General features: G+C 37.5%; 2 protein-coding genes across 3 annotated transcripts in view; one reads left to right on the top strand and one right to left on the bottom strand.

Annotated features, from left to right (window-relative positions):
• GRM5 (glutamate metabotropic receptor 5) overlaps positions 1 to 726 on the bottom strand; it is a 790,030-nt gene extending 789,304 nt beyond the window's left edge. Inside the window, exons 1-2 of one of the 2 annotated variants that reach the window (XM_070783144.1) lie at positions 428 to 726; positions 78 to 328 (exon numbers count right to left, since the gene is read on the bottom strand). The gene's annotated coding sequence lies outside the window, so the exon portion shown is untranslated. Of the gene's footprint in view, positions 1 to 77 lie in introns of both variants that reach the window. The other variant, XM_070783148.1, reaches the window with a different exon arrangement.
• TYR (tyrosinase) overlaps positions 1 to 26,929 on the top strand; it is a 110,146-nt gene that overhangs the window by 27,806 nt on the left and 55,411 nt on the right. Inside the window, exon 3 of the mRNA XM_019954509.2 lies at positions 17,930 to 18,077. Within this exon, the coding sequence (XP_019810068.2) occupies positions 17,930 to 18,077 (148 nt within the window). The remainder of the gene's footprint in view (positions 1 to 17,929; positions 18,078 to 26,929) is intronic.

Here is a 26,929-nt window from a genome sequence, read left to right as displayed (position 1 = left end):
GAGCTCATAATCTCATTGGGAAATGCTTAGATATATTATAAGGATACTCTGATCCTTGAAGAATGACTGTTACTCACCTCAAGTCCCTGTGCCCAGGGCACAGTGAGGCTAAATGGTACCAAAACATCAGAGTTTGAAGGAGACAGAAGTTTATTGCAGAAGAGGAGTGGTTCACGCCGTAAAAAAAAAAAAAAAAAAAAAAAAAAACCCAAACTCCCAGAAGCCTTTCAGCAAAGTCCTTTTAAAGGCAAGGTGATGGAGGGACGTGGTTAATTGTTGCATACTTCTTGTTCTTGCAGCTGACCATGTGGGTCAGGTCACGATGTTCCTGTAAACCTCCAAAGCAACAAATGCTATTATCTGTTCTGCAAAATTTTATCTAAAAGTATAATACTCCTGAAGTTTAACAACCAGAGAAGGGACTCACAGAGCCTCCCTCAGATGTCAGAACAGGCTCCTTTCACACCTGCGGGGCAGCCGGTGCGAGGCCGGGCAGGAGGTCACCTCCACCATCGATGCTCCTCACAGTAGCCCACAGGCCCCCACTCCAGCTTGGGGCTGCTCGCCGGCTGTCACTGAGGGCGCCTCTGTTTCGCAGTTTTTACAAGCCAAACAAAGGGGCCCTGCCCTGCCCGGTGTCAGCGCTGGCAGGCAACTGGGCCAGGTTCCACAGACTGCCACCCTGGGAGACTGGTGCCATGGGGACCACTGTGACTCTAACCGTTGGTGGAGGGGACGGCTAACAGCACGCTGACAGCTGCTCCTGTTACACACTCTATTGAGCTCGACTTGAGACGTTGTGTAAGTCATTGAAGTTCACAGAGCACATCTTTTTCGTTTATAAAATGGAGATAGTATTTCTGTATTATCTCTGAATGTCCATGTATCAAATAAGATTATTGCTATTTAGTCAGTAAGTTGTGTCCAATTCCATGGACTGTTGTTGCCAGGCTCTTCTGTCCATGGGATTTCCCAGGCAAGAATACTGTAGTGGGTCACCATTTCTTCCTCCAATCAGATAATGTTTGTTAAATGTTAAATATTACAATGAAGAAAGTACTGTTTAGGATTTATTCAAAGTATTAGAATTGTTACCTTTGGTTATTAATTTTAACCTTATCTGTATTTATTTTTCTTTTCCATACTAGAATAAATTCAGAATCTTGTGACAGTGACTTCACAGTAGGTGACTTGAAAATAAAAGCTTTGAAAGCTTGTGAACTTGAAATTATAACTTAGGTGTTTAAAAAGGTAGAAAAGAATATATTGATAAAAAGGATCAGTTGTAATAAATACTTGAAGTATGGTAATTAATCAGGATAAGAAGCCCCATTTATATATACACCAACAGCAACTGTGATTTTAAGTATCTCTTCTGAGATTCCTTCCATATGCCGTGAGTTTCATAGGACATTGCTGAATTAGTCTATTTCTCCTGTTAAAATATTGTAAGAAAAAAACCCCAAAATAATGTGACTGAAAAAGTGGTTGCTTATTTTGCTCTGATGAAACAATGCAGAGGTAGATGATCTAGAACTGGTAGTACAATTCTATGGTCCTTGATTCCCAACTTCCACCTCTAGAAGGCATTCTAATGCCTTCACTCTAATCAGTAGGAAGCACACAAAATGGGGAAAGGAGCACATGCCCATTCCTATTTAAAGACCTACGTTGGATGAGTTTTTTATCAATTCTATTTTATCCCCATGGTCACACAGACATGGCCACACTTAGCTCTAAAGGGAAACTGGAAAATAAAACCTCCAGCCAGTAGCCATGTGCCCCACATTTAGTATAGTCATTATTTGGAAAAGAAAGGAATTAGTATTGGTAAAAAAAAAAAAAAAAAGTAGCAGCTTCTGTCACAGTGCCTTTTCCTAGTGTTCATTGAAGTGCATAAAATTAAAATCATATACCTTTACCACAGTATTATGTCTGGGTTTCATTTAAAACAAAACTAATTCTCTACTGGTAAATGAAATGCCAAGATATTCTTTTACTCCAGACTTTTCAAGTTATTAAACTTATGAGCATTTGTTTTACAAATGGAAATTAGAATGTATAAGAGAAACATGTTAAGATATTATAGACTGAATGTTTGTGTTCTTTCCAAATTCTTGTGTTGAAACTTTATCTCCTCCCCAGTGTGATGCTATTAGAAGTTGGACCTTTGAGATTCAATTGGGATTAGATGAGGTCATGTGGGTGGAGCCCTCATGAATAGGATTAGTGCCATTGTAAGTGACAACACAATTTTGCTTCACTTCTCTGCTGTCTACCATGTGAGGGTATACCAGAATGTAGCAGTTTGCAACCTGAAAGTGCTGTCATCAAAACTTGATCATGCCAGCACCCTAATCTCAGACTTTCAGCCTCCAGAACTCTGAGAAATAAATTTATGTTGTGTATAACACTCAGTCTATTGTACTTTGTTATGGTAGTCCAAACTGACAAGTCATAGAAGCTGTAACAAACAAACCCAATGGCCTAACCTAATAAAAATGGGTTGATTTCTTGCTCATGCCGAGTCCAGTGTGGATGTTAATGGCTGGTGAGCAGTCTTTCACATGACCATTTTAATGGCTTCTCTAAACCCCATCTCCCTGATGATCTTCTGCATCTTCTGGGAGATAAGGCAAAAGCGTATTTGGAGGGTCCCAGAGGAGGAACTGGAGAAGGCAATGACACCCCACTCCAGTACTCTTGCCTGGAAAATCCCATGGACAGAGGAGCCTGGTAGGCTGCCGTCTATGGGGTCGCACAGAGTCGGACACAACTAAAGTGACTTAGCAGTTAGCAGAGGAGGAATATATGGGCCAAACCTGAAAGTGATCTACCTGCCTACTGCCCACATTCCACTGTCCACAATTCATTGACAAGGCCAAAACTGGGTATGAGTTTGGTTGTGAGTAGGAGTTTGAGGAAATGGGTTTAGTGAACATATTAACAGATGTGTGTTAGGTCTTTCTGTTTGAGCCTTTTCAATTTTTTACACTTTAGGATCTAGTAATTGCTTGGGATTTTAGTTTTGGTCTAGGACGCCTCACTTATGTTGAAGCCTCAATTCTTGACTGAGAAAAAGTAAATTATTTTCTCTCACGTGCCATTATTTACTTTTCTCCATTTTCTATAAAATTTTCCCACTTAAGCTCGTTTTCCAACAAGTATAAAAAGGCTATGAAATTCTGTTTTCCTTAGCCATTCCATGTCCTTTTTTTCTATGGAACTTCCCAAAATATATTCCATTATTTATGGGTGAATAATTATTTATATTAATATGGTTTGTTTGAGAAAAGAATTGCCTATCTCTCCTCTCCTAACATCTATTATCATCTACATGCTGAGCAACACCATACCTATTTTTCATACAAGCTCAGGGTCTTCTCTATATGTAATTAACTATTCCCTCAGGAGAATATTGATAGGATCACCTATTAAATAAAAGCATAAGAGCCAATTCAGGGCCAAGATCCATTTTACTCAATCATAAACCTTGGAATACTAAAGGCATGTTCCAAAAATTTCAGCTTAACTGATTTTATAATTATGCTATTGTACTTGGAAATTGTTTGTAAAAATAAATCAAGGACTTAAATTTAAAATAAGGTCAAATAAAATTATGCTAGCAACTGGAGTTACATGGTTTTAGAAAGAAAAATATTCCATATTTATTTATTCAACAAACTTTTATAAAGTATCCACTCTGTGCAGGCACTTTGCTATTCACTAGGAATTATTGTCGTTTAGTTGCTCAGTTGTGTCTGACTCTGCGACCTCATGGACTGCAGCATGCAAGGCTTCCCTGTCTTTCACTATCTCCTGGAGCTTGCTCAAACTCATGTCCATTGAGTTAATGATGCCATCCAACCATCTCATCCTCTGTTGCCCCTTCTCCTGCCTTCAATCTTTCCCAGCATCAGGATCTTTTCTAATGAGTTGGCTCTTCAGGTGGCCAAAGTATTGGGACCTCAGCTTCAGCATCAGTCCTTCCAATGAATGTTCAAGGTTGATTTCCTTTAGGATGGGCTGGTTTGATCTCCTTGCAGTCCAAGGGACTCTCAAGAGTCTTCTCTAATACCACAGTTCAAAAGCATCAGTTCTTCGGTGCTCAGCCTTCTTTATGGTCCAACTCTCACATCCATACATGATTACTGGAAAAACCACAGCTTTGACCTCATCCATCAGAGGGCAAACTGAATGAAAACCACTAGCACAGAAAACTAATCAAACTGATCACAGGGATCACAGCCTTGTCTAACTCAATGAAACTATGGCCCATGTAGGGCCACTGAAAGCAGATGGGTTATGGTGGAGAGTTCTAACAAAACATGGTCCACTGGAGAAGGGAATGGCAAACAACTTCAGCAGTCTTGCCTTGAGAACCTCATGAACAGTATGAAAAGGGGAAAAGATATGACACCAGGAATAACTAACAAATATGATGCAGATGTTTTTGTCTTGGAATTTACAGTGTAATTAAGAACTGGGTGGTGAATAACTATAATCTAAAGAAAATAAATGACTAAAAGCGGGGAATTATGAGTATTATTAAATAGAGGGGACCTAAACAAGTGTTTACTGTCAGAGAAACTCTGAGGATCTGATATTCTCAGAGATGAACTGGAATGTCAGGTAAGGTCCAAAGGAAAAAAAGGGAAAAAATGCAAATTTTTTCAGTCTGCTAAAAAATAGTCATGGAAATTCCCAGAGTCCCTTGTAATTAAAAACCACTGCCGACATCAATGTAGCCCTACATTTTCAGTTCCTGACAGCCTTTCATATCCATTATCTTAATTACTCCTTTCAAATGACTAATAACATATTCATTATTACACTCGTAGATGAAGGACTGAGATTCAGAGAATTTAACTTGACAAGGTTACACAGCTAATAGGTAGTAAAGTTAGACCATCACCAGGGTAGGTCATATCCCCAAGTCTTCCAAATAGAGTTTTATAGGAACCATAAGGTTGTGGTTAACAGATTTGTTGTTGTTGTTTAGTCACTAAGTTGTATCCAACACTTAGAGGACAAAGCTCCTCTGTCTATGGGATTTCCCAGGCAAGAATACTGGAGTGGGTTGCCATTTCCTGCATTGGCAGGCAAATTCTTTACCATTCAACCACCAGGAATCCCAGTTAACAGATTGCTGCTGCTACTGCTGCTGAGTCGCTTCAGTCATGTCCGACTCTGTGTGACCCCATAGATGGCAGCCCACCAAGCTCCCCTGTCCCTGGGATTCTCCAGGCAAGAACACTGGAGTGGGGTGCCATTTCCTTCTCCCATGGTTAACAGATTACCTGGGTTAAAATCCTGATAACTATTACTTACTAATTAGTTGACCTTTGGTCACTGTCTTGACTTGAATTACTTCATTTACAAACTAAGGAAAATCACAATACCTACCTCATACATCGTTGTAAAATTTACGTTATCTTTACAGATATCTGTAAATGCGTATCTATTAATGGAAAATTTTCATTAAGTGATAAAGTCACTCTCTTGCATGTTGATGCTTAGTCTATTTTTTAACTCCATTTAGAAAGTAAATTCTAAACAATGGAATAGACCAGTATTTGAGACCTCCAGTGGACAAAAAATGTTTCAGAAACATTATATATTATATATTTCAGAAACGTTATATATATAAGATCTAAGCTGAGCTGATATCCAAATTGTAGCAAAATGATAGTACTTTCTACTTAGAAAGATTCATAAAAGCAATCTTTGAGATGGAGTTATATCTCTAGTCTAGAAACTTTTTTAAAATGAAATACCAAAAATTTAAATAAAGACAGAGTCAGTATTACTGATTTTTCTTTTCACCTTGCACTCTGCATGGTATTGATGCTGGTAGACAGCCCTCTAAAATAGGAACTAGGATCCTGCATGGCTAAAAATAAAAGCAGAAAGGAAAAGAGCAATTGCCTGGGAAGCTGATGGATGGAGTGGGGTGATGGAAGAGGAATTGACAACAGCAGCAAGTGACAATGAATATCAAGGGAAAAGAAGGAAAAATATAGTCTACAAACATTTGACATTCAGCAAGGGAATTGCATTTGACAGAGTCAAACACTGGATAAACATCTGACCTTGTGTATTGGTGGCATTACCAAATAATTCCAAACTTCTCTGTGTTTTGTGACAAAAATCTGATTGATTCAACTGACTACATGCCTTTGAAGTTCTATAACACAAAGCTTTTAAGGTAGTCATCTAAAGACAGTGGGAATGTCCATAATATCAAGGGCCTTCTCTATGCTTAAAGAGTATTTTATAGAAAACGGGGCTGGATACGATGCCTTGTGTTTTTTTGTTTGTTTGTTTGTTTTAAGTTTTTTTTTAACGTGGAACATTTGTAAAGTCGGTATTGAATGTGTTACAATATTGCTTCTGTTTTATGTTTTGGTTTTTGGCTGCAAGGCATGTGGTATCTTAGCTCCCTGACCAGGGGTCGAACACACAACACCTGCATTGGAAGGTGAAGACCAAAGCAACTGGACCACCAGGGAAGTCCTCGATGCTTTGTTTTGTTTTTTTTCCCCACAACTTTTTTCATAAAAAGAATTAAGGGAATTCCTTAAAAAGAATTAAGGGTACTGTTATAACTAGAAAAAAAGATCTGCTGTCATCTTAATGTATTTATATTTCAATACAATTAATAAATCTGCACCGAGTAAGGGAGTATAACAGAATGATTGAGAGCAGAAATCTGCTCGATAACTAGCCCAAATTCTGGCTTCACCACTTACCAGTTGAATGACCTTGGATAAACCAGTGAATCTTTCTAAGCATTAGTTTCACCACCTGAAAGTTGCTTCAATTGTATCCTCTTTACAGAGTTACTGTGAGGATTGTTTCATAACTATGTAATAAAACAGCCCACTACACAGTAGTTGAGAGCATAGTAAAAGCAGTAATCTCTGTTGCCAAGTGGTAATTAAGTCATAACAAAGATATGAATTATACTTCCATTTATAATTAAACTATGAAGATGAGGCTTTGTAATTTGTTAGCCTAGGGAAGACTCTTTTTTAAATTGAAGGTTGATGAATGTAAGCACACCTATGAAAAAATTCAAACATTTTCAAGTGATTTTAATCAAAGCATCTTAAAAATAATTACCCTTAGTATAAATAGAATCTTTACTAATTATACTTTCCTGCAGCTAACTTTGTATGCTAAGTTGCTTCAGTCATATCTGACTCTTGTGTGACCTCATGGGCTGTAGCCCATCAGGCTCTTCTGTTCATGGGATTCTCCAGGCAAGAATCCTGGAGTGGGTTGCCATTTCCTTCTCCAGGGTATTTTCCAACCTAGAAATTGAACCTACATCTCGTCTCTTATGTCTCCTGCATTGGCAGGTGGGCTCTTTACCCCTAGCACCACCTAACTTTATTTGATGTTGATTTTTTTTTCATCTGTGCATATGTATGCTCTTACACATTCATAGCAATAACTCATATACAAGTTTATAGATATGAAAGAGGAGAAAAACAATGATATAGGGAGAAAATATGGGATTTGAAATGAGATGATTGATACAGTTTTGGAATTAGCCATTCAGAAGACATGTGACTTTTAATGTGTCATCTAGATTTTCAATCTCATTAACTTTATTTGTAGCATAAGCATGCTGAGCTTTATTCTGTCTCCTTTATGTGAGGAACATACAAGTGTGTGCTAATTCATACCTGCTTTGAGAGTTGACAATACCTTTTCCCGACCCTTTACTCAATGAGACCCAGTTGGTACTTTGAAAGAAACAATCATGGGACTATTTACATTATGGAAATTGACAGACAGTACAAGTCGATATATTCTCCACTACCACCCTCATTTTTCCTCTGAGATAAGGTTAATATTTTTCTAGTACATTACTGGGAATGTCAAGTGAAAAAATGCTTTATGAACTCTAACATGTTATGCAAATATGTTATAATATTCATTACAGAAAATTATAAATAGAGTGACAATCTGTGAGTTGCATATGAAAGTATCATTAAATGATCTTATCTAATTAAAAAGCAGAGACATAAATGAGCTTGTAGGATACATTTAAATGATTTAATAGACTTCTGTATGATAGAAATGCCCTATCAAATCAAGCTGATGAAGGAATATTATATATAGAAATTTTGCAGTATGACTAACCATCCTTGTTTGCCCGAGACTATGTGGTTTTCCAGAATTAAGATGAGCTATATAATTTCCAGAATATATCACAAAATGAAAACATGAAGCAGTTCATTCAAAAATTATTAAAAATTTCAAGATAGCAACAGCAAAGCATTAAACCAGATATAGATAGGTTTGTGTGAGGAACACTCAGTTGCAATAAAGCTGGCTCTACCTAGGACCCAGGACTTTTAGTGCTAAAATCAGAATAGACTGGGGGAAACAGAGACTAAGATGGTTGTGACTCTACCTTTGCTTCAAAAATAGTTAGCATTAAATTAACATTAATGTATTATCAAAGACTTATCACACCTAATGAAGTATACCAACTGTAGGAGGTACTATCAATTCAGTCATAAGTAAGGACAAGGAAGAGAAGACAGCTTGAATACCACTTTGCCTATAAGACGTTTGCTTGATTCAGTCTGTGCCATTTAGTGAACTAAATGATTCTACTGTGACTCCTGAGTTTTCCTGAATGCACAAGTCTAAGAATATGGAATGCCATTTAAAATTTTACCTTAAAACAACCTTCAGACAAATTGTAAATGAAGACTGAACCATTATGATTAATGTGTAAGAAAATTTTATAGATATGATTATAAACTGGAGATAAGATCTAAGAAATGTTGAAAAAAATCACTGGATAATGTAAATCACATGTATACTGTGTAAATATGTATATAAACAAAAGGATTACATGTCATTTTCTTTGCATACACACACACACAAGTATACATATACACACATGAACATTGGTGTTACCAAGAGGAGAAATCAGTCTGATATTTAAAATAAACCATTTCAAGTGATAATACAGAAAATAATTCTACTTTCTTTATTGAGTTCATGGAGATGACTATAATTTTGACTGGTTTCACCATTGTCTTTGGGCAAACAATGAAAATTAGAGCAGCAGTTCTCTAATGCAGACTTTAGTGTGCCTTAGAACCACGGGAAAGACTTTTTAACACAAATGGTGAGTCCCAGTGACTTTCTGATTCACAGTTTTTGGTAGCGTTTGAGTGTTTGCATTTCTAAGCAATTTACACAATTTGTGGATCATTTGTGACCTTCTGTGCTGTGTGTGCTGTGTCGCTCAGTCATGTCCAACTCTCTGAGACCCCATGGACTGTATGTAGCCCTCTAGGCTCCTCTGTCCATGGGGATTCTCCAGGCAAGAATACTGGAGTGGGTTGCCATGCCCTCCTCCAGGGGATCTTCCCAATGCACAATCGAACCCAGGCCTCCCCACTACAGGCAGATTCTTTACCAATTGAGCCACCTGGGAAGCCCAAGAATACTGAAGTGCGTAGCCTATCCCTTCTCCAGAGGAACTTTCTGACCCAGGAATCAAACCAGGGTCTCTTGCATTGCAGGCAGATTCTGCACCATCTGAACTGTGACCTTTTAACTGCCATCTAATAATTACAGGGTAAACAGTCACCCACAACCGTGTTTGCTTCATTGCTTTGTTCCCCATAGTTGAAGAGACTTCCTGAGTCAAATTAAAAATATTTTTAATAAACATAAATGCTAATTAATTATGACTGTAGAGCTAGCACTTTGTGTAAGAAACCTTGAAGTTGGAATGAAAGTTAATGCTTCATTGTAACTAGGGACTTGCACAGGTCCGAGGATCCTTTTTGATCTACAGTATTATATTTCTGCTGCAAGTCATCTAAATTATAAACTTTTGAAAAGTACTCAACCATGAAATACAACCTCGTAAAATCATTGTGTGTAACCCTGTGAGGCTATGTACTTCATAGTTCCAGAAGAAAGCTGCACCAGGAGAGTGAATTGGAATATAGCTGGGGAGGGTAGGGAGGGGGGAATGCTATCAACCGTCCCTTCTCTTTGATCTTTACATGCATCAATGTACATTTTTCTATCTTCTGTTTGGTTTTTTCCTCCAGTTATATCCCTGAAACTCTATGAAATGTTAAAATAGGTTAGAGAAGCACTTAAAATTAAATAAATTCAATGTACTCTGTTCTAAAAATTTAACCATGTATTTTTTCACATTTTAGACTCCAACAGACATGATAAAATGTAACATTTATAGCCCAGCTTCCTAGAAAGGAGTATACTGAATTAGATAATACATGTGAAAACGCCTACCTAGTGCCTGCTTTGTAGTAGTTGCTCAATTTTTTAAAACATCATTTTCATGGGTACACATTGGAGCAGTCATCAATATGAAAATATTTCAAGGTAGAAGTTCATGATGTGGAATTTTAAAGACAGAAGCATTTTTAGACTGTCACAATATAGGAGGAAAATATTTTAGGTGAAGAAAATAATATATTCAGAGGTAAAGTTTTTTAAGTGTGAGTTCAAGTTTAGAGGTTAGAGAGCAATTTTGCCTAAATCATTGAATTTCCACCCTGTTTGCACATTAGAACCACCTGGGGAGTTTTTAAAACTCCAAGTGCCTAAGCCCCACTCTGTACCAATTAAATCTGAATCTCCAGGGCTCAGAGATAGGCATCAATATTAAAAAACAAGCGAACAAACACAAAAACTCTCCAGAGTGCTATTGGGAAAGAAACGAAAGAGAAAGATAGATGGAGTGACAAGCTGAAATTTCCTATTGTTATCATCAGCCTGAAACTGTGTTTATTAATTTCCCATAGGAATGTAGCACGCAGACGTGAAGGCATAACAAAGAGTAATTTGGGCAACTGTCACTGCCCTTCACAAAGAACTTTGAGCCATTTTGGCATTTGTGACTGCTAACAAGGTCCCTGCTGGCTTATTAGACTTTCCATCCATGGGGAACCCTTGGACAAGAGAGAGGCAATAATGCATTCTGCACCTTGCTGATGATAGTCAACGGATGAGAATAGCAAGTCACTAAATTCATCTCATAGGGCATAATAAAAGGTTTTCAAGGTGTGTCAGCAAGTCAATATGAACACTACCCTGGTTTAGTGTGCAGAAAAGAGCATGGCATTTGAAATCAGTCAGAGCCATAGTCAATTCCTTGATTACCTTGGTTTCTAGCTTGAATTTAAGTGTGTTTTTTAACTTCCATTAAGTCTTCTCATCTGAAAACTTGGGACAGTGATAATATTCACCCCTGGGATTCAAATGAGATCATGTACATGAAAGATATTTGAAAAGTTTGATCTATAGACTAGAATTCCTCTTGGACTCGCTCTTCCAAAAGGGAATAAAATCTTGGCAAAAGAAACTACTGATGTTGGTGTTATTTTTTCTATTTTTTCAAGGTGATTCACCAGGCAAAAAATGAATTGTGGGAAGAAGTAAAATAGAAAATAAATTATTCACATTTTATATTATTTACATCCATGACATTCTCTTTATTTGGTCACTTAACAAGTAGGCACATAGAGCTCTTTAAAGGTCCCTTGTAGATTTTATGGAGAGCACTGTTATTTTTCCTCCTCCCAATCTTTACAGGATGGTATCAGTGAAGAATTGAGAAGTATTTTTTAAGGCTTTTTTAAAAATTGATGTATAGTTACTGTATAATATCATATGTTACGGGTGTACAACATACTGATTCACAATTTTCAAAGGTTATCTTTCATTTATAGTTATTATAAAGTATTGGCTATATTCCCTGTCTTGTACAATATATCCTTGTAGCCTATTTTACACCTAATAGTTCATACTTATTCACCTATCCCTATACCGGCCCTTCCCCCCTTCTCTCCTCACTGATGGTTTCTAAATTCTTCTCCATATATGTGAGTCTGCTCCTTTTTTGTTATACTCAGTAGTTTGATATATTTTTTAGATTCCACATATAAGTGATATTATACACTATTTGGCTTTCTCTATCTGACTTATTTCATTCAGTGTAATGCTCTCCAAGTCCATCCATGCTGGTGCGAATGGCAAAAGTTCTGTCATTTTTAGGGCTGGAATAGTATTCTACTGTGTGTATACAAACACACACATATATACATTGTATCTATCTGTATATACATATAATATATATATATACATATACACACATATATACATATACACATATACACATATATATATACATATACATATGTTGAGAAATATTTTATATTTTCTTTTAAATACAAAGATGTGCAAGGTTCTGTTTCTGACTATGGAAAATCAAAGCAAACTCTTTGGTTTCTGTTTCTAAGGACTTTCCAGTCCTATTTTAAGACATCAGATACACATAGTCCGTTTAAAATTGTTAATATAATCAGATTGTCTGTATTAACAATTTGGTATTTATCACAAAGAGGTTGGGTGTTTGTCCAACCTATACCTTTGAACTATTTCTGAGCACATAACACCATATATTCTGACAAACCCCACATGCTTCTCATTCAAATACCCTTCATAAGAACATTGGAGACTTTCCTAGATGCATCATCTGGCAAGTTAGCAAAAAAAATGAGTACAGAAACTCTAGCCTAGCTGAAAACATGCTTCGAATAGCAATCTAGTTTTCAAGATCACCCTGACGCATCTATTGTTGGCTGAGGGCAAGCAGGCAGGCTTTTGTAGAGAAATCGAGTTTAGGAGAGGTTTCCCAAGTGGTGCTAGAAAGAATCTGTGGCCAGTGCAGGAGGTGGAAGAGACATGGGTCTCATCCCTGGGTCAGGAAGATCCCCTGGAGAAGGAAATGGCAACCCACTCCAGTACTCTTGCCTGGTAAATCCCAGGGACAGAGGAGCCTGGCAGCTACAGACCATGGGGTCATGAGTCAAGAAGTGTGTGATGCTGGGAAGGATCCTTAAGGTGGAAATTTGTGGCAAAAGCAGTTTTTCTGCAGTTGGGGTGGCCCATATTCTTGGTTAGCAGCTCTCTGGATAGGCACCGATTTCTCAGATGCAGCAAACTTACACAAATGATAGGTGCTATTCAGGAAGCATTTGTCTTGTGCTAGATTCTATACTAATTGTAGCACACTTGCTATAAAAGTGAGAGAAATTGTTTGATAAATAGACAAATAGATGAGGAAACAATGGAAACACTGAGAGACTTTATAGTGTTTGGGCTCCAAAATCACTGCAGATGGTGACTGCAGCCATGAAATTAAAAACCGCTTGCTCCTTGGAAGAAAAGCTATGACCAACCCAGACAGCATATTCAAAAGTAGAGATATTACTTTGCCAACAATGGTCTGTCTAGTCAAAGCTATGGCTTTTCCAGTAGTCATGTATGGATGAGAAAGTTGGACTATAAAGAAAGCTGAGCACCGAACAACTGATGCTTTTGAACTGTGGTGTTGGAGAAGACTCCTGAGAGTCCCTTGGACTGCAAGGAGATCCAACCAGTCCATCCTAAAAGAAATCAGTCCTGAATATTCATTGGAAGGACTGATGCTGAAGCTGAAACTCCAATACTTTGGCCACCTGATGCGAAGAATTGACTCACTGGAAAAGATCCTGATGCTCTGAAAGATTGAAGGCAAGAGGAGAAGGGGACAACAGAGGATGAGATGGTTGGATGGCATCACCGACTCAATGGACATGAGTTTGAGTAAACTCCGAGAGCTGGTGATGGACAGGGAGCCCTGATGTGCTGCAGTCCATGGGGTTGCAAAGAGTCAGACAGGACTCCGTGGCTGAACTGACTGACTAAGGGTATGAGAGATGGGTATTAATTATTCCCTCTTTTACCAGTGAAGAAAACAAGGCTCACAAAACATAACGAGAAAAGTAATACTTTCAGTAAGAAACGTAGAATTGAAACCCAGTTTGGTCTTCTCTAAAAGTCTTTTCTCTACAAACAGTATCTTCAAATTGCTAAAAAAAAAAAAACACCACTACAGGTTCACTAAGACACTTTAAAGGTTACCTCGCACAGAGAGTTTTAAGAAAATTTATTTCCAGATCTTTCTTCCAAATATACTTTACTAAAATGACTCTGAATGAAAAATCTCCTGAGATTCTTCTTTACCACATACCCTTGCATAATCTCCCTTCAACTTTTCAGAAGAAAGGCGTACCTCTAGCCTATATCCCTACTTATCACAGTACACTCCCAGAAGGGGTAAAATCATACGAGGTACTAAAGCAGCAGAGAACTCAGAATATTGATGCCAGTGTTGCTGGAATGAATGGCTCTAACGAAAAGTAGCGAGTATCTTGAAAGTTAAGTGCTTTGTAAACAAAAGCACTTATAGCTACTTTCATCAGAGAATTTTTGTTTGAGTTGTCAGTGATGGATTAGATTATTTTCATGCTGAATCAGCTATGTCATTTTTGGCATATACTAAGAAAAGACTTTAAGTAATTAAGTGAAATTCCTATAAAAATCTTTTTATTACCATCTAGTTTTTTATGAGAATTAAGTTTTCAGGACTAATGGTTTTTTGTTGTTGTTTGTTTGTTTTCTTTTTTAATTTGATTTTATTTTTTAACTTTACAATATTGTATTGGTTTTGCCATATATCAACATGAATCTGCCACAGGTATATATGTGTTCCCCATCCTGAACCCTCCTCCCTCCTCCCTCCCTGTACCATCCCTCTGGGTCGTCTCAGTGCACCAGCCCCAAGTATCCAGTATTGTGCATCGAACCTGGACTGGCGACTCGTTTCATATATGATATTATACATGTTTCAATGCCATTCTCCCAAATCATCCCACCCTCTCCCTCTCCGACAGAGTCCAAAAGACTGTTCTATACATCAGTGTCTCTTTTGCTGTCTCGTATACAGGGTTATTGTTACCATCTTTCTAAATTCCATATATATGGGTTAGTATACTGTATTGGTGTTTTTCTTTCTGGCTTACTTCGCTCTGTGTAATAGGCTCCAGTTTCATCCACCTCATTAGAACTGATTCAAATGTATTCTTTTTAATGGCTGAGTAATATGCTGAGCCTTATTCTTTCTAGCAACGACTGTTGTAGGGTATTGTAGATATCTGCGATAATTTTTAACTAAGGGACGTTAGTCACTCAGTCATGTCTGACTCTTTACAACCGCATGGACTGCACCCCACCAGGCTCCTCTGTCCATGGGATTCTCCAGGCAAGAATACTGGAGTGGGTGAGTGAGTGAGTGAAGTCGCTCAGTCGTGTCTGACTCTTTGAGACCCCATAGACTGTAGCCTATCGGGCTCCTCCATCCATGGGATTTTCCAGGCAAGAATGCTGGAGTGGGTAGCCATCCCTTTTCCAGAGGATCTTTCCAACCCAGGGATCGAGCCTGATCTCCTGCATTGCGGGCAGATACTTTACTGTCTGAGCCACCAGGGAAGCCCCTTTAAATAACAATCTTCCATAAATATTGTTAATAAATGAATTTTCAATAAAACTTTACTTTTTACATTTAATAACTTATTTTGTAAAATATTTAGTGTTACATCGTTCTAATAAAATATGTATTACTAAAATTTTTAATGACAATCTAGATTATATTGTCACATGAAGTTTTTAAAAGGTAATTTTAACTTTTATACCTAGTTTTGTTTCAGAAAAGTATGATAGGCTGATGAATTTTTAAAAAATATTTCAAGCATAATATATAACATTTTGGCATATTCCTGTGGGAAAACAGAACAAGAACATGAGATCTAGTGAAAAAAAGGAAATCCTATAAAATTTCAGACTATAATAGAAGAGTTTGTTTAGGTACTTTTGATATGGATGATGGCAAATATCAAATCATTACACTGGATACCTTTTTATAAAGTGATTTCAAATTTTTATTTTAAAATTTATACTATTTGCAATATCTACACCTGAATTTTTTCCTCTAAAACTATTTGCAATTATAATTAAAGCAATTTAGAAGCTACTTAAAATATGTGAGAGCATACATAAAAGATGGTTTTAAAGCTTTCATTTTGTTCTACTCAAAGATAAAGCTTAAAGACCATTGCTCTACAAAAATTCCCCCCATGATATATGACTTATTACTAATAGAAAAAGCAATAAACCAATGCATTTAAGAGCTTAAGTTCTGGAATAAAACAGGTTTATGTTCCAACCTTAGCTTCTGTTGTTTGCTTTTTAATCTTAGACAGTTTGCTTAAACTCTCTAAACTGCTTTATCCAAATCTACATAACAGAGATTATGAAGATATCTAATTTGTAGAATCATTCTGAAGGTTACATGAAAATAATCATGTTAAGCTTTTAGAAAAATCCCTGCACATGTTAAGAACCATGTATATACAATCTTGGGCTTCTCAGGTTGCGCTCGTTGTAAAGAATCCACCTGCCAATGCACAGAAGCAAGAAATGTGGATTTGATCCCGGGGTCAGGAAGATCCCCTGGAGAAGAAACGGCAACCCACTCCAGTATTCTTTCCTGGAAAATCCCATAGACAGAGGAGCCTGGTGGGCTACAGTCCATGGTCCTCAAAGAGTCAGACATGACTGAGCAACTGAGCACACACACACATACACAATCATAAAAGTTGTCATACACGAGCAAAGTCAGAGGGGAGAAAGAAGTGTGTGCTCTTGGGCTAAGCTTCCGGAGGTAGCTGGGCTTGATACTGTCTCTGAGAATGAATATAAAAGCTCAAAAGGAGGAGACAAAAACATCAGCTAAAGGGGCAGAGATACTGTCACCCACAAATGTAGGAGAAAACAAAGCATTGAACTCAAAAGTCAAGAGCTGCACTTTAAAAATGGAGCTGACAACGAAATAATCCTAATTGTTTGAAAGGAAGCTAGTTTCCCTCTGCCTCCTATTGTCTGCACTGTTTCTATCCTACCTTTTAAAAAAAATTATAACCTCACAGTTTCTGTTTTCCTGATAAGGCTAAATTTTGAAATTCAATATGTCCTTGGCATTTTCCTTTAGCTTGGTTCTGATTTACAGTTTAACTCTGTTCCTCCCTCTTTGTTTGATTTTAAATCTGAGTTCTATTTTTGTTTTGTGTTTTCCCTGAATGGACACTGAAATGATATCATACTTCACCTATTCCCTGGTAATGTATGGGAGAGAACACAGAACATCAAGAGCTCAGATATTGCCGTCTAACTGATATGGGTTAAAATACCAACTCTGCTACTACCTTGCAAGCTTGGAAAACTCAGGACTTTTCTAAGCTTCATTTTTCTCTTCTTTCCAGTAGGGATAATTTCTAATCAGTAGAGCTACTGCAAAGACTGAAGGACTTATGTCACAGAAAGCATTTAGCTCAATTAATATACAGAAAAAAATAACTCTTATCATAATTATTATTCCTGGTGCAATGAATAGAGCCGTTTAATGGAGTCCTGATTAACTTGGAAATATTTTGCAAAATGAAACACATTACCCGAAGTCCTCCAGACTGTCAAAGATGAATTGTAATGTCAGTGGTCACAAGTTTTAATTTTTCTCTGGAATCAGAAATAAAAAAAGTAACCACCAGAACTAGAGGGCAAGAGGACACATAACAGCTGGAAAGATCTGTTTTTAAGTGCTGGTACAGACTGAAGTGAGAGTGACTATGCTGATTATTACAAAAAGATCTTATTACTTTTTAGGATCTAAAGGAGGAATAGTAGGCAGAAGCAACAGGATGGAACACAGACTGGCTTAGCCAATTCCATCTGGCTAATCAGTCCATTGTGACCAGATTAATACCATTCAACTCTACAAAGATTTACTAAATGCTCACTGGGTATCTAGAATATGAACAATCCCAATACAGAATGCATTTTATGATTGACTTTATTGTTTTGAATCAGGCAATTATTTTTCAAGTGCAGTTGTAAACCAAATGAGAAACTCACTTAGATTTTCAATCATTAAAACAAACTACTTCCCCCCCCCCTCCAATTTTCTTTTTGCCAACAGGATTTGCTGATCCAGTTACTGGGATAGCAGATGCCTCTCAAAGCAGTATGCACAATGCCTTGCACATCTACATGAACGGAACGATGTCTCAGGTACCAGGATCTGCCAATGATCCCATCTTCCTTCTTCATCACGCGTTTGTTGACAGGTTGGTTGGCACTACATAAATTACGTGCTTATTGGTTTTAAATGTAGTGGATGTCAAGAAGATGTACAAAAAGCCAACAGGTCCATAAAAAGATGCTCGGCATCACTAGTCATTGCTGCTGCTGCTGCTAAGTCGCTTCAGTCGTGTCCGACGCTGTGCGACCCCATAGACAGCAGTCCACCAGGCTCTGCCATCCCTGGGATTCTCCAGGCAAGAACACTGGAGTGGGTTGCCATTTCCTTCTCCACTGCATGAAAGTGAAAAGTGAAAGTGAAGTCGCTCAGTTGAGACCGACTCGTGGTGACCCCATGGACTGTAGCCCACCAGGCTCCTCCATCCATGGGATTTTCTAGGCAAGAGTACTGGAGTGGCTTGCCATTGCCTTCATCACTAGTCATTAGAGAAATGCAAATTAAAACCAAAATGAAACAGTACTTCTTGCTTGTTAGAATGGCCATCAACAAAAAAACGAGAGATAGACACTGGCCTGGATGTGGAGAAAGGGGAATCCTTGTGCAGTGTTGGTGAAATTTGTAAATTGATATAGCCATTATGGAAAATGCTATGGAGGATCCTCAAAAAATTAAAAATACAACCGCCATATGATCCAGCAGTCCCAATTCTGGGAACGTATCCAAAGAAAACAAAACACTTAACTCGAAAAAAGCACTCCTACCTTCATAGCAGCATTATTTACAATGACCAGCATGTGGACACAACATAAGGGTCTATCAATGGATGAATGGTTGAAGAAGTTGTTACCATCTCCACCTCACTCATGTTCCCAAGAACATGGATATAGTATCAAATAAGTAAGTGGAAGATTATTAAGCAGATTTTATTGTTTTCTTGGCAACTTTAATATTATAATAGAATTAAGTAATATCCCATATCAAGTTTTATTCAGAGATCAATTTTCAAGAAAGTATATAAGTACCAAAATTATGATAGCAAATAACATCAAAACCACCAAACCTAGACATCAAGGCAGAAGGAAGAGTGTTGGGAATAATATCCTACCAGAACAGATTAAACTCTGTTTGCTGTTGTTGTTCAGTCACTCAGTCTTGTATGACTCTTTGCAACCCGATGGACTGCAGCATGCCAGGCTTCCTTGTCCTTCACTGTCTCTGGGAGTTTGCTCAAACTCATGTCCATTGAGTCAATGATGCCTCTCACCATCTCATCCTGATTACTGAGTCATTTTTATGTCATATTATCTTTGTGAATTTTTGGCATTTTTTTGATCTTTGGTGCCATCCTGTGAACTTTAAAGAAACCTAAATTTCCTAGATCTCTTGATGCCCCAGGCAAGAAACATGCAAACTATGGCTTTTAGGCCATATCTGTCCCTTACCTTATTCATAAATAAGATGTAATTGGAACACAACCACAATCATTCATCTACATATTGTCTATGGCTGTTTTCGTGCTAAAATGGCAGAGTTGAAACAAGACTATATGGCCCACAAAGTAGAAAAGATCTAGTTTCTGGTCATTTACAAAAAAAAACATTTCTTGACTCCTGCCAACCACCGAATTCCATATTTATAAGCCAGGTGAGAGAAAATGATTGATCTTTATGTAGCCCTCCTTGATCTATATTTATAGAAAATGCTATAATTTAATTCAACGTTTAGAGGCATGTTTAAGGGAGGTAAAGCTATTAGGAAGATATACAACATTTAGAATCCTCTCCCACCTATGAAAACTAAAATTTTCTTCTTTCTTAGAATTATTTGTTAATCCTATCTTATGGCTTCTCAGTTGTGTCCAACTCTTTGTGACCCCATGGACTGCAACATGCCAGGCTTCCCTGTGCTTCCCCATCTCCTACAATTTGCTCAAACTCATGTCCATTGAAACAGTGATGTCATCCAATCATCTCCTCTGAAAAGCATCTTTACGAAGAAACATAGAGACCTGTGGATTGCTGCAACATCTGAGCCGTCCTCTTAGTTCTCGGCATACAAGTTGCACTTTCCAATCAGATGGTCTATTTACTACTGTTCAATTATTCACAAACATATTTGTTGAATGCCTACTGTGTGCTGGATACCTTTGCCTGAATGTCCCACACTCATTACTGCTGTTATGCATTGCTTTTACCAGTTTCCAAATCTGGAATGTCTTTTCCATGACTAAACTATTTTCTATGCAATCTTCAAGACTATTTTCAATTTCTGGCTCTTCCATAATGAATGACCAGACCATGACTGTCTAAAACCATTTCTCCCATCCAAAGGCATGTTGGAGCTAGCCGCAAATCACTAGCAAGGTTGAATTATGTACATATTTTCACAACTTTGCATTCGGTGATCTCAAGCATAGCTAGAAACCAGTGTTGGTAGGAGTATTTACATCAGGAAGCTGGCAAATGCTACAAATCAAGGCTTTCACTCAGAGAGCTGGTGGTTAAAATAATGGCCAGCATAATCCTGCTCCTATCTGTTAACTCACATCACTTTCTCTACTTCTTATTTTGAACACATCATTTATATCATTCTTATTGATTGTGTGCTTTTCTTATTGATTGTGCTTTGTCTCTACCACTAATCTCTGAGCCACTATGGCAGGACCCACGTCTGGAATTATATCTGTTGTTTTGTTTTTCCCCACAACATTTTGTCTACTTTGTAATTAGAAGATCTGTAATAAATTTGTATAAAATAAATAAATAATTGAAAAAAATCTTAGCAAGTTACTTTCATCATAGCTACAAAGGAAATTATAGAGAAGTCATTTTAGCTAAAAAATGTTTTTTGCAAGTCTGGTAAAGCACAAATCATCCAAAGCTATAAACTTGCTTCAAGATTTAGCATGTTTCTAGACCATTAGACCTTGTTCTTGGCATTGGCTAAACAGAATAATGAGATAAGATCACTGGCTTAACAAAGCTTAGTCTACTGGGAAATACAAACAAGTAAACAACTGTAGTATATTATAATTCATGTGATCATTACAGCCATTCTTGGAAAACTACATAAAAAGGATGAAACATGAATGGAACCCTGAAGAGTGGCAGGCCTACAAGACAAAAAGGATACTCAGGATCGGGAGAATAACTCTTACCTCATTGAAACCAGGCACAAGCCAGAAACATGAACTGAAGAAGAAAATGGAAACGTAGGATCCAAAACTAGGAAAATATGTCTCAAAGCGCATGTTTAGAGAAAGTGAGAAGATTCCAGTAACAAATTAGCTTACCACCAAAACGTACCATTGTTGGGCAAGTAAAGACATCAGTTCCGTTCAGTTGCTCAGTCATGTCCGACTCTTTGTGACCCCATGGACTGCAGCACACCAGGCCTCTCTGTCCATCATCAACTCCCGCATCTTACTCAAACTCATGTCCATTGAGTCAGTGATGCCATCCAACCATCTCATCCTCTGTCGTCCCCTTCTCCTCCACCTTCAATCTTTCCCAGCATCAGGGTCTTTTCCAATAAGTCAGTTCTTCAGATCAGGTGGCCAAAGTATTGGAGTTTCAGCTTCAATATCAGTCCTTCCAATGAATAATCAGGACTAACTTCCTTTAGGATGGACTGGCTGGATCTCCTTGCATTCCAAGCGACTCTCAAGACATAGAGTAATTCCAATTCTTTCCATCACTTTAAGTTAAAAAAAAAAAAAAGAAAGAAAGAAAAGAAAATCAGAGAATGAGACTTCTGTAGTGGTTCAATGTTTATGAAGCCACCTGCCAATGTAGTTGATACATCCCCGAACAGAGAAGATCCCACATGCCACAGGGCAATTAAGCTGGTGAGCCACAACTGGTGAGCCCGTGAGCTATAACTTCTGAAACCCTTGCATGCTAGAGCCTGTGCTCCACTGCAATGAGAAGTCCATGCACAGCAATGAGAGCATAATCCCTTCTTGCTGCAACTAGAGAAAGTCCACAAGAAGCAACAAAGATCCAGCTCAGCCAAAAATTTTAAAAATAATGAATTAATATTTTTTTTTCTAAAAAAGTAGGAGAATGGATCTAATACAATAATTCTAAAGGATAATATGTATTTAGCTTTTACTGTGTGCTAGACACTGTTCCCAGGTGGCTCAGTCAAAAAGAATCTGCCTGCCTATGCATGAGACTTGGGAGACGCAGGTTCGATTCCTGGATCAGGAAGATCCCCTGGAGGAGGAAATGGCAACCCACTCTGGTATTCTTGTCTGGAAAATTCCATGGACAGAAGAGCCTGGTGGGCTACAGTCCATGGAATTGCAGAAGAATTGTACATGACTTCCGACCGAGCATGCACGCATGTAGGCGCTATTCTAAACTCTTTACAAGTTTTATTTCATTTAATCCACAACAAGTCTGCAATGTTCTAGTATTATCCTTACTTTATATTTTAAAAATGAGAGTTGGAGAAGTTCTGTAATTGTCCCAAGATATATAGCTAATAAGAGAGCAGAACTGAGAGTTAAACAATGCAGTCTTACTAAAGAGCCATGTTCTTAACCACATTGGAGAATTCTTGGAAAGTCCAAAGATGAGTTTTACTTTTGACTACTCTTCAGTTCAGTTCAGTTGCTCATTCGTATCCGACTCTGCGACACCATGGACTGCAGCATGCCAGACCTCCCTGTCCATCACCAACTCCTGGAGTTTCCTCAAATTCATGTGCATCAAGTCGGGGATGCCATCCAACCATCTCATCCTCTGTTGTCCCCTTCTCCTCCTGCCTTCAATCTTGCCCAGCATCAGGGTCTTTTCCAATGAGTCAGTTATTCGCATCATGTGGCCATAGTATTGGAGTTTCATCTTCAATATCAGTCTTTCCAATGAATATTCAGGACTGATTTCCTTTAGGATGGACTGGTTGGGTCTCCTTGCAGTCCAAGGGACTCTCAAAAGTCTTCTCCAACACCACAGTTCAAAAGCATCAATTCTTCGGCACTCAGCTTTCTTTGTAGTCCAACGCTCACATCCATATATGACTACTGGAAAAAGCCTTGACTAGACTTGACTTGATTTGACTACTCTTAGATTGAGGATAAATCATTTTCATTAAAAATTCATTCATTCATCAAACATTTTAAGTTTTTACTATATTCTAGATACTATGCCAGTAACTGTGCCTTTTTATCTATTGGTATGAATAAAAAGGCCTGACCTCCAGATGCTTTGGTGGTGTTTAGTAGCCAAGTTGTTCCAACTCCTTGCAACCCCATGGACTGCAGCATGCCAGGTTTTCTTGTCCTTCACTATCTCCCAGGGTTTACTCAAATTCATGTCCATTGAGTCAGTGATGCTATCCAACTATCTCATCCTCTGTTGCCCCCTTCTCCTCCTGCCCTCAATCATTCCTATCATCAGATCTTTTCTAGTGAGTTGGCTCTTTGCATCAAGTGGCCAAAATATTGGAGCTTCAGCTTCAGCATAATTCCTTTCAATGAATACTCAGGGTTGGTTTTTTTAAGATTGACTGGTTTGATCTCCCTGCAGTTCAAGAGACTCTCAAGACTATTCTCCAGTACCACAGTTTGAAAGCTTCAGTTCTTTGGCTCTCAACCTTCTTTATAATCCTTCAAAAAGACAGGAGACAAAAATAAATAGTAATATAACACTTTCACCTGCATCTCCTGCAATGCAAGCAAATTCTTTATGGCTGAACTGCCCGGAAAGCCCATGAAAAAAATGTAAGAGGTATGTGAATCCAGAGAAGGAAGAACTTAACTTTGTCCTGAAAATTAAATGCTTTCTAAAGAAGACTATGCTTAGATTGATTCTTAAAGATGAGGAGAAATTACAGACATGACAGGAAGGTAAGGAAGTATATGTCATACTAAGGAAACAAAATAGATAAATTGTAAGATAGACGAAAACAAACTGAGGTATTTGGCCGGGCTGGCTGGAGAATAGTTTTCCATGAGCGAAAATTGAGAAAGCTAAGGTCAAATTTGGGGAAACTTGCATGTTCTTGATTTCTTTGAAGGACTTCCTTTAAAATTCTATTAAAATATGTTAGTGTTTCTTTAATTTTAAATTAAATCACACATACAACCTAAGGAATAAGCAAATTGAGGAAAATTGCCTAAAGTCTATACTACCATCTAAGTACAATAAATGAATTTTAAATGTTTAGAAAATTTTAAAAAGTAGAGAAAGAAACAAAGTAAGAGAAGTTTCACATAACCATTTTCCTTTGGTATTTCCATAAAGAAAAATATTTGTCTGATATGCACAAAGTTGTCTTGATTCTATACTTTTCCCTCTACTTAATAATCTGTATCAGGTATATTTCTACATCAGTACATACAGATCTATCTCTTTCTTTTTAAAAGCTTCATAGAATTTCATTTTAAGCCACATATTGGGGGAAAATATTTGTAAAACACACATATGGTCAAAATAGTTATCTAAAATGCACAAAGAATTCTTAAAATTCAACAATAAGAAAATGGTCCCAAGTAAAAAATGGGTCAAAGTCTTAGCAGACGCTTCACCAAAGAAGATATACAATGGCGCACAAACACATAAAAAAGTGTTCCATGTTATATGTTATTGGAGAAATGCAAATTATAACACAGAGATACCACTATACACTTAGAAGAACTGGGAGCATCTGACAATACCAAATGTTGGTGAGGACATGGAGCTGTGAGAACTCTCAGTCATTGCTGGTGGAAATGCAAAATTATGCAAGCCACTTTGGAAGACTGTTTGGTAGCTTCTCATAAACTAAAAATACTCTTACCATAGGATCTAATAAACATGCTTCTTGGTATTTACACGAAGGAGTTGAAAACCTATGTGCACTTAAAATCCTGAACATACATGTGTATAGCAACCTCCAACTTCCAAACTTGGATACAAACAGAAAGTCTTTCAATAGGTGAATGGATAAATAAATGCAGACAATAATATATTATTCAGTGCTAAAAAGAAATGAGCTATCAAGGCATGAAAAGACATGAAGAAACCTAAATGCATATTACTAAGCAAAAGAAGCCAACCTGAAAAGGCTATGTATTGTATGATTCCAACTATAGAACATTCTCAAAAAAAGCAATACAGTGGAGATTATGAAATGATCAGTTGTTGTCAGTGTTAAGAGCAGCAGGAATGAACACAAGTAGAACACAGAGGATTTGTAGGGCAGTAGAATTTGTATGATAGCATAATGCTGTATGATAGCAAAATGATGGTTACATCATTATACGTTTGTCCAAACCCATAGAACATATGAGGCCAAGAGTGAACCTAAGGTAACCTATGGACTTTGCTTGCCTGTGGCATGACTTTGTAGGTTCATCAGTTATAGTAAATGCACCACTCTGGTGGGGGATGTTGATGAGGGGGAGGTTATGTGTGTGTGGTGGAGGGAGAGGTATCTGGAAATCTCTGTCTTCCTTTAATTTTGTTGTAAGGCTAAAACTTATCTTTCAAAAAGGTGTTTAAAAAGAGGTAAGTATGGCTGTAGCCAACTTAGCACTTTAAATAACTGAAATTATGACTGGTCACAATATACTGTTGTTGCCTAATATCAAGCAATACACCATCAAGACTCATAATCAGAAATGTGACGTGGACAGTGAGGCATTGATGAATCTCTAGGAAACTGTCATAAAGCCCAGAAGTTCAAAAAAGTTAATGGCATTGACTTATACCAATTTAACCTAGGTAGCCTGAGTTGGAGAAGGAAATAGCAACCCACTCCAGTATTTTTGCCTAGAGAATCCTGTGGACAGAGGAGCCTGGTGGGCTTCCATCTATGGGGTCGCACAGAGTTGGACACGACTGAAGCTACTTAGCAGTAGCAGCAGCCTGAGTAGCTTCTTATTTGAGAATGTTTCTCATGCAACTCATCAAACGTAACTAATAAATGAACCTAAGTATTTCTAGCATCTCTCTTCTTGTAAGGTGAAGCAACAAAACTCTGTTATTTTCTGAGAACCCTCTAAGAAATCATGAAGGTAATTTAAAAGATACTCTACAAGATTTATTTCACATTTTCTATATGGAGGATCTGATTTGAGCAAGGCAAAAATCGAAGGAGGAAACGTGGGCATGAGTAAGTAGGATTATGAATGGCTGAGAAATAATATTTCATTATATTTTTAATCAAAGTGTCAATAAAACTTTTAAAAAGACAGTAACAGGATTGTAAAGAATCTTCATTCTAAGTAAGGAACAAGAAACATTTGCTTTTCTCTCTTAAACAATCAAGATTATAGTAAAGGCTACATAAGTCTCAGAAAATTCTTCTAGTTAGACACAAAATATCTGCTATCTAGAAAGGTTTTTTTTAATCTTTATATTGTAGGCAAAGGTTGTAAGCAGTAAGCCAGTGAGTAAATAAATAAGTAAATAAGTCTGTCAGTAAGTAAACCAAGTCAAAATTGAGACCATTTTAAAGTTTTAAAAAATTTTATAACTTATTTTTCAAACTTAGGTATTATAAATAAAATTCACTTTCCAAAATTTATCCTTCATTAACTCCTTCATATCCTGGAACACAATGGCACTTTAAGACAGATTCTAGGGACTCCACAAGGTCAACACTAATTTCATTATAATATTAAGATGTCATGGCTGATTCATGTCAATGTATGGCAAAACCCACAATATTGTAAAGTAATTAGCCTCCAATTAAAATAAATAAATAAAATTTTAAAAGATGTTATTATCATGCAGTGTTAATCTAGTCACTGTTTAAGTGATTCAATAAAATATTTTAAAAAAATAGAATTTCATTGTATTGGTTGCAACATTCTTTAGTAATCAGACTCAATCCCGGGGTCAGGAAGATCCCCTGGAGAAGGAAATGGCAACCCACTCCAGTACTCTTGCCTGGGAACTCCTGGAAAATCTGGAGAGAGAATCCTGATGGGCTACAACCCATGAG

Source organism: Bos indicus, chromosome 29 (genome assembly GCF_029378745.1).
Source record: "Bos indicus isolate NIAB-ARS_2022 breed Sahiwal x Tharparkar chromosome 29, NIAB-ARS_B.indTharparkar_mat_pri_1.0, whole genome shotgun sequence".
NCBI classification, from domain to species: Eukaryota; Metazoa; Chordata; class Mammalia; order Artiodactyla; family Bovidae; genus Bos; species Bos indicus.
Note: the sequence above shows the minus strand (reverse complement) of the source record. Positions and strands in the feature narration are given on the sequence as shown.